We start from the raw sequence: 8,361 nt of genomic DNA, 5'->3' as shown, positions 1-8,361 counted from the left end.
TTAATGGGTACTATGTTATTGTTGATATTATTCCCACCGTGAAAAATTCACCCATTTTCTTGAAAAAGCGCCACTACCCATTAAAATGAGTAGTGGCGCTTTTTCAAGAAAATGGGTGAATTTTTCACGGTGGGAATAATATCAACAATAACATAGTACCCATTAATGGGTAAAGTCATCTAACAGTGTTTAGCTCTATTGTGCGGCAGGTAGCCAAAAGCCAGACCAAAGTGCAACCGTTGAACGTTATCGCCATCATACCTCAGCTCGAAAATCGAGCAATATGTTTTTCTGCTTCGTTCTTCATTCTGCGATCGTTACCCATTAGGTACGCAAGTGTGGGTACGATCCACTGTTAAATATTTGTATAAAACCAGACTTGCAATGCTTACAAATCAGACGTTTCAGTTCAGCAATCGGCAGTATTATTCGGACCACAACAGCTAACAATTCCATCCTAAAGAATTGTAACTAGTTGAGCCGATCGTGGCCATAGTGAGTTACTTTGTCTTTGATTTTATCTTCAATTATAGAAGTAACACAAGTTATAAATATGCCACAAACCTTAGAGCATAGCAATTCATTTATGGCCCTCGGCGACCAGCGGGTCATTCCCAGGGTTGATGTCGTTTACTTGACATACAATACCAAAAAGTAAGTTACCGCCAGTTTTGATTTTGTGTTTAGAGAATAATAAATGATTCCTTTCTTCCAGGTCGGAACCGACGATTTCGCTAGATAGCGTATGTACTATTAGTTTATATGAGCTGAAGAAGGATCGACTGGCGAAGAAGAATTATCGGCTTTCGATGAGTGTCGAGGCCTACAAGCATTATGTTTGGGTGAGTATTCCACGATGGTTCGCATTATTCCAATGTTTCTAACCAAAATCGCATTTTCCAGTATAATACGGTTCTCTCTAACCAGCTAAAAAAGGACGGTGGTCCAATGTTGCTGCAGACCTTCCACTGGTACATCGAAACGCCCCATGCCGACGCGTTCCTAGTCGATGGTGAACTCTACGAAGCCGTATCACTAATCATGGAAACGGACGTGGAGCACTGGTACTGTGCGCGGCCAGGGTGGAGCATTTCCGGAAGCCGAGTTCGGCTGCGGAACGGTAAGACGGAGCTCGACAACGCCGAAAAGGCCAAAGCTCGGATAGCAAACTGCTTGGCCGCGGCAAGTCCTCCGCCGAAAATGAGACAACAAAACCGTCGCGTTTGTCAGAAACGTTTGTCACTTTGCACGATCAGTGAAGAATTATGACACACGGTGTGACTAATTTTGTGTTTTTCTGTGTGATATTTTTTTTCTCTTTGTCCATATGTTCATATGGCTACAGTTTTAAGAACCTTTAAAATACAGCGCGATTAAGTTGAAAATTTGTAGGACTATGCTAACTGATAGCATTTACCAGTGTTTCCTGTCAATTTTGCATAGAACAAATGAAAAATATGTAAAAAATCAAGACAAATGTAAAAATGTGAGCTTTTTATATTAAAATTGGTAAATCTGAAAAAATATAGTTCAATAATTGTTTTACATTCCTTCGATGCAATACAATGTTTGCATGCATGCTCCTTATGCAGATTAGAAGGAGATCAAGAAATCGTCAGCTAGATGACTAACCTTTCTGTATATTTAATAACGCGTTGCGCATGATGCTCGACTTATTGAATAATGGAGAGTATGATTTTCATCGTTAAACAATACACAATTTCTAATGAGTTCTGTTTTAAAGTGTTCTAATGAACAAATAATGTACTCATATGATCTTCAATTTATGTTCAGTACAAATATATTTGGAATCCAAAACATCAGTATTTGATTTTTTGAAATAGGTCTATGTCAGTGGTTCTCCGCAGGCTTACTATCAAGAAGAAGTTTTGAGCTGTTCAAGCGAGCCGTAGTATATTTGCAACATTTGATTTTCAGTTCATTATATATTTGAATAAAATATTTGTTTCTGTGAATCTGTTTTCAAATTAAATATATACTTGTAAGGACATTTCATTCTACAGGTTTTATGACCGTAGCTGACTTTTAGACTGGTACCATTTTTGCAGTAGTGGACTCGAACCAAGAAATAGTTTTTTTCGCCATAGATACTTTTTGGATCAGTAGACAGAAAATACCTATTCTAAACTGTTTTGCCAAATGATCATAGGTAGACCGATTCCGAAATTTCGATCCTATGTTTATGATATTCGAAGTTTGTGGTTCACTATAACTTGTCGTGGCAAAAAACAAAGAGGATCTGAGAAAAACTTTATTGGGATTCTGAGCAGTATCCGCTCGAGATTCTGAGCTAAAATTGTTGGAGATTCTAAACAGAATCCGTCTGGAATTCTGAACAGAATCCGAATGGAATTCTAAACGGAAACCGTTTGAGATTCTGAAAATAATTTATTAAGAACTCTGAACACAATCTGTTCAGAATTTCAAACAGAATCCGTTTGTAATTCTAAAGGAGCAGACTCCCAATTGAGATTCGGAGTAGAACCCTTTCGGGATTCGTTTGAAATTTGAAAAGAGTCCATTTAGGCTTCTATTTTAGATTCTGAACAGAATCCGTTTGAAGAATCTGAACAGAATCTGTTTGCGATTCTGAAAAGAATTCGAATGGTATTCGGTACAGAATCCATTGTTGATGGTGAACGTATTTTCTGTTGGTAGTACTCCAGCAACATTTCAGTTCAATTTCGCCTAAACCAGGATATGACAACATTATTTCTACCTGGAGTCCAACCTTAAGTTTCTTTAAATCTGCGATTAAATACAAATTTGCTATTACTCGGGGCGATAACTTGCTTTACAGGCCTACATAACATCTATGTATGAAGTTATGAATTACATGAATCATAATGATAAAACTATTAACGAAGAACTCCAATTCTCAAATCTCATCCACGATTCAAATCAAGCACGAGTCAAATTACACCGGACTCATGGTCCAGAGAATCGTTCATGATTCGACTCGCGGTTAACATCATTGCATGTTGGTTGTTAGTTGGGAGATAAGTTTGTTGATTTGTAACTAATGTGATTGATCTAGAACTACAGGCGGGTAGCAGGGACTATGTCCAAGGGCTTGACGATTCCTCCCTGGCTATTTGAAAGTTGTGGTGCCAGCCTAGGATGTGGTGGGGTTTGACAGTGGGCTCTGTTAGCGACAAGCTCAAGTCCTGGTGTTCGGTAGGATGCTGAACAGACTTGACACGACGGCCCTCCCAAGTAACATTTTAAGTTTTATAACACTCTTGAAGACCATAATTTGCTCTCCAAAAGTGTTATAAAACCAGCATAAAACCAAAATGTTACTAGGGCTCCGACGAGACAGGAGGTTTGCGTAGGCTCAATAAGCCGCTTCTAAAAACAACAATTTCGGACGACATAGAAGATAATACGACTCGATACAATCGGCAACGACCTAGGCGACGAATAAAGGATTGGAAGCTTGGAACATGGAACTGCAAGTTGCTAGGCTTAGCAGGTTGCGACAGGATAATCTACGATGAATTACATCTCCGCAACTTCGACGACGTAGCGCTGCAGGAAATCTGCTGGACAGGATAGAAAGTGTGGATATGCGGGCATCGAGTGGCTACCTCCTACCAAAGCTGTGGCACCACTAACGAGATGGGAACCGGCTTAATAGTGCTGGGCAAGATGCGCCAACGCGTGATTGGGTGGCAGTCAATCAACGCAAGGATGTGTAAGATGAGGATAAAAGGCTGTTTCTTCATCTATAGCATCATCAGCGTGCATTGCCCACACGAAGAGAGACCGACGACGAGAAAGAAGCGTTCTAGGCACAGCTGGAGCTCCAGAGTTTTCTTGGATCACCGTGAACCTATGCAATGGACGCATTCTATTCTATGTACAGTAATACCTCGATATATCATAACCTCGATATAACGTAACTCGATATAACGTAATTTTTACCTCGATATAACGTAACTTTTTTTTGCTCCTATTTTTAACAGTTTACATTATAAACGTGATTCATTAAGTATAAAAATATTATTTCAATTCTAGGTCACTATAGGACCATCCTCGACATACATAGGGTGGAGGGAAGAATCTCAGATTTTGAATCGTCACATTCCAAATATTCACGTTCTGACATATCCTCTCTATGAGGCTGTCTGGATTCATTCATTTTCATTTATTTAGCTTACATCTTAACAGAAAATACTGAATCAGCAATTTGACGCTTCAATACACGGTTCGAGGCCGCATCTCTCCAACCTTGAATGCACCCGACGCTCGCCAAGTCGTTCTGTACCTGGTCAGCCCACCTCGCTTGCTGCGCTCCACGACTTCTTGTACTTGCCGAATCTGGAGCAAATACCATCTTTGCAGGGTTGCTATTCGGCATTCTTGCCACATGTCCTGCCCATCGTACTCTTCCGGCTTTAGCTACCTTCTCAATACTGGGTTCATCGTAGAGCTGGGCATGCTCGTGGTTCATCCTTCGCCGCCACACACCGTCTTCTTGCACACCGGCAAAGATGGTCCTAAGCACCCGTCTCTCGAATACTCCGAGTGCTTGCAAGTCCTCCTCGAGCATTGTCCATGTGTCATGTCCGTAGAGGTCTACCGGTCTTATCACCGTCTTGTACATGACCACAGTTTCTTCTGGAGCCCATAGTAGGCCCGACTCCCACAGATGATGCGCCTTCGTATTTCACGACTAACATTGTTAGTCAGGATCAGTATCAGGATCCAAAGTATACGAATCCCTAGACCACCTCGAAGGTATCCCCGTCTATCGTAAAACTGCTTCCCAATATTTGTTACTTCACTTTCCAGGCGGGTGTACACTGCGTAATCTGAAAAAGTGACGTATGCGCCAAATTACAAAATACATGTTCTCTATTTTTCTGTTAAAGAGCTCGATGATTACTACTCGTTAACGCCATTTTTGGAAAATGGCGTATACGTTACTTTGTTAGATTACGACAGTACAGTTCTGCACCATACATTGACTGGATTTCGCCCGAAATCTTCGCACAATTTTTTCGGCAATAATATTCCATAGCTCTACGCAGGCTATACTGTCGTATGCCGCCTTATAATCGATATACAGATGGTGCGTTGGGACCTGGTATTCTCGGCGTTTGTACAGTAAATATCTGATCTGTTGTCGTTAGGCCATCAACGAAGCCGGCTTGACAATTTCCCATCCATCCAAGCCCATCTTGATGAGTTCAGCTCCGATACCATCCGTACCAGCTGCTTTATTGGCCTTTAGGTGTTAGATGGCATCCCTAACTTTCCTCAAGGCTGACTGGCCTCCATCGTCCGTGGAACTGACGTAGTAATTTCCTCCGCTGCCTTGACTTCCAGTGCCTGTACTCTCAGCACCATTCAATTGTTCCTCGTAGTGCTGCTTCCATTTTTCGATCACCACACGTTCGTCCGTCAAGATGCTCCCATCATTATCCCTGTACATCTCGACTCGCGGCACGAAACCATTGCGGGATGCGTTGAGCTTCTGATAGAACTTGCGTGTTTCTTGAGAACGTCACAGCTGTTCCATCTCCTCGCACCGCGCTGTGCCCTTCTCCTCCAGAATCTGTCTGCATTCTTTGTCAAATAAATCGTTCCGGCGACTTCGTTTCACATACCCAACGTTGTTCTCCCATCAAGCTCACCCTCTTCCAGCAGCGCTGCTTCGAGATACTACACGTATGCAGTGGCGACATCAGGTTGCTCAGTCGCTCTAGGTCGTACCGCGGTGGTCGTCGGTACCAAACATTGTTGATGACGAATAGGTTTGGGCGCAGTTTAACTATCACCATATAGTGATCAGAGTCGATGTAGGCGCCACGATATGTCCTGATGCCGATAATGTCGAACAAGTGCCGTCCATCAATCAGGACGATCGATTTGTGATTCTGTCTGCAGTGGTGATTTCCAAGTGTACCGATATGGAAGGCTGTGTTGACCGTTTTTGTTCGTCAGCCGGTGGGCACTGAACTTTCCAAAAGTCGGTCTAAACTTATCCTTTTGGTCAACCTGAGCGTTCAAATCTCCTATAATGATTTTGAAGTCGTGGCTTGGGCAGAAGTCGTACTCACGTTTCAGCTGGCTTAGAATGCGTCCTTATCATCATCAGTGGTTCCGGAGTATGGGCTATGGATGTTGATTATGCTAAATTTGTAGAACCGGGCTTTGAACCTCAACTTTGAACCCTTACATTGGATGACTTCAACTGGGCATAGGGCTCCGACATGAATCCCATCAACCAGCCCCTCTACAGTCAAGTTTTTGTACGCCGAGCTCTTCTGAGCAGGATCCCAAAAACCATCTCGCCCTTCTGCATCTCATGGATGCAGTTGACATCGTCTACTTGACTTCTTGACTTCTTCTCTGCCGCTAAAATTCACTTCGTTTTCATTTTCGGCTTTTTATGATTGGCAATTTTCCACCAGGGACGGTTGTCCTACCGATGAAATTCAGTCGGTGGGATTACTACACTTAACGTTTTGAGGTGGCATCCTGCACAACCTTACTCACTTTAAGAGTCGCACCACCAACTCCTTCTAACCAATAAGGAGGCGTATCTCACGTTCCGCCTCCTGACTAGACATTAGCAGAGACTTTCACTGCTGCCTAGCCATTGTAACTAGGTCGCAGAGAATCAGCACGACGAGTTTGAAATTCTTTTTGAAGGTCTGGAGGCCTCCCATAAACGACATGATTATGTCAGTAATTTCCGTTACCGCGTCAAGTTTTGGGTCCTCCCCCTCTACATGGTTGGTCAACATGTTTTTAGAGATTCATCAGAGTCGCTTCGTCTATTTTCGAGTCCGCGGGCACCTCCTCTGACCAACCTACCATAGCCCATCAACATAGAAGATCTTTTGGTCGCCAAAGCGTGGGAGGTTGTTCCAGCTGACTCGATTCGCAAATCTTACAATATTCTTTACAATGCTCCAACACAAGGCAGTCAATGTCAACGCAGGAAAAAGCCACAATCTGCGAGTTTTGGGAATGATAACGAATATGTAAACGAGTTGGAACAAGCAGCCCTCAATGGGTTCATTATGGTAATCAGATACGCGGAATAGAACAATTGGCCACTGACTAATCAGCTCTCGCTGCGTCAGATGCGTACTAATATCATGGACATCGTAATTAAAAAACAGCACTAAAAAGGCTCCAGTGCAGAAATGTTGTTTTGCTATTTCGAAATGGTTTGTGAATTGTTATGAACTTGAGTTCTACTTTCATGAATAAAGAATGGTAATCTAGAATAATATTAAATTTAGGTTTATTCTTATTAATAAATTATTAAACGAATACTGATTTAAATAATATTCTATTCTATATACCACAAAGGGGTTGTACCATTTTTGAAACAAGCTGAAAGAGCTCTGGTTACGCGTGTAGATTTTAAGGCCTATTCCAGGGTTTTCTTGGATGACCATGGACCTATGCAATGAACGCATTCTATTCTACGTACCACAAAGGGCATGTATCACTTTTGAAACAATCCAAAAGATCTCTAGTTACGCGTGTAGATCTTAAGGCCTATTCCAGAGTTTTCTTTGATCACCGTGAACCTATGCAATGGACGCATTCTATTCTATATACCACAAAGGGGTTGTACCATTTTTGAAACAAGCCGAAAGAGCTCTGGTTACGCGTGTAGATCTTAAGGCCTATTCCAGGGTTTTCTTGGATGACCATGGACCTATACCACAAACCACCACAAAGGGCATGTACCACTTTTGAAACAATCCAAAAGATCTCTAGTTACGCGTGTAGATCTTAAGGCCTATTCCAGAATTTTCTTGGATCACCGTGAACCTATGCAATGGACGCATTCTATTCTATATACCACAAAGGGGTTGTACCACTTTTGAAACAAGCTGAAAGAGCTCTGGTTACGTGTGTAAATCTTAAGGCCTATTCCAGGATTTTCTTGGATGACCATGAACCTATGCAATGGACGAATTCCATTCTATGTACCACTTTTGAAACAAGACGAAAGATCTCTGGTTACGCGTGTAGATCTTAAGGCCTTTTCCAGAGTTTTCTTGGATCACCGTGAACCTAAGCAATGGACGCATTCTGTTCTATGTACCACAAAGGGGTTGTACCACTTTTGAAACAAGCCGAAAAATCTCTAGTTACGCGTGTAGATCTTAAGGCCTATTCCAGAGTTTTCTTGGATCACCGTGAACCTATGCAATATACCACAAAGGGGTTGTACCACTTTTGGAACAAGCCGAAAGAGCTCTGGTTACGCGTGTAGATCTTAAGGCCTATTCCAGGGTTTTCTTGGATGACCATGGACCTATGCAATGAACGTATTCTATTCTACGTACCACAAAGGGCATGTAC

General features: G+C 42.2%; 1 protein-coding gene across 1 annotated transcript; it reads left to right on the top strand.

Annotated features, from left to right (window-relative positions):
- The first annotated feature begins 321 nt into the window (after window positions 1-321).
- On the top strand, window positions 322-1,524 carry LOC134214163 (uncharacterized). The gene is made up of 3 exons (XM_062693581.1): window positions 322-654; window positions 716-842; window positions 904-1,524. Exons 1-3 carry the CDS (start codon window positions 554-556, stop codon window positions 1,267-1,269), a joined length of 594 nt encoding a protein of 197 aa, XP_062549565.1. The 5' UTR covers window positions 322-553; the 3' UTR covers window positions 1,270-1,524.
- Window positions 1,525-8,361: the final 6,837 nt, after the last annotated feature.

This window comes from Armigeres subalbatus, chromosome 2, assembly GCF_024139115.2.
Source record: "Armigeres subalbatus isolate Guangzhou_Male chromosome 2, GZ_Asu_2, whole genome shotgun sequence".
NCBI classification, from domain to species: Eukaryota; Metazoa; Arthropoda; class Insecta; order Diptera; family Culicidae; genus Armigeres; species Armigeres subalbatus.
This window is presented reverse-complemented; position numbering and strand designations above follow the sequence as displayed.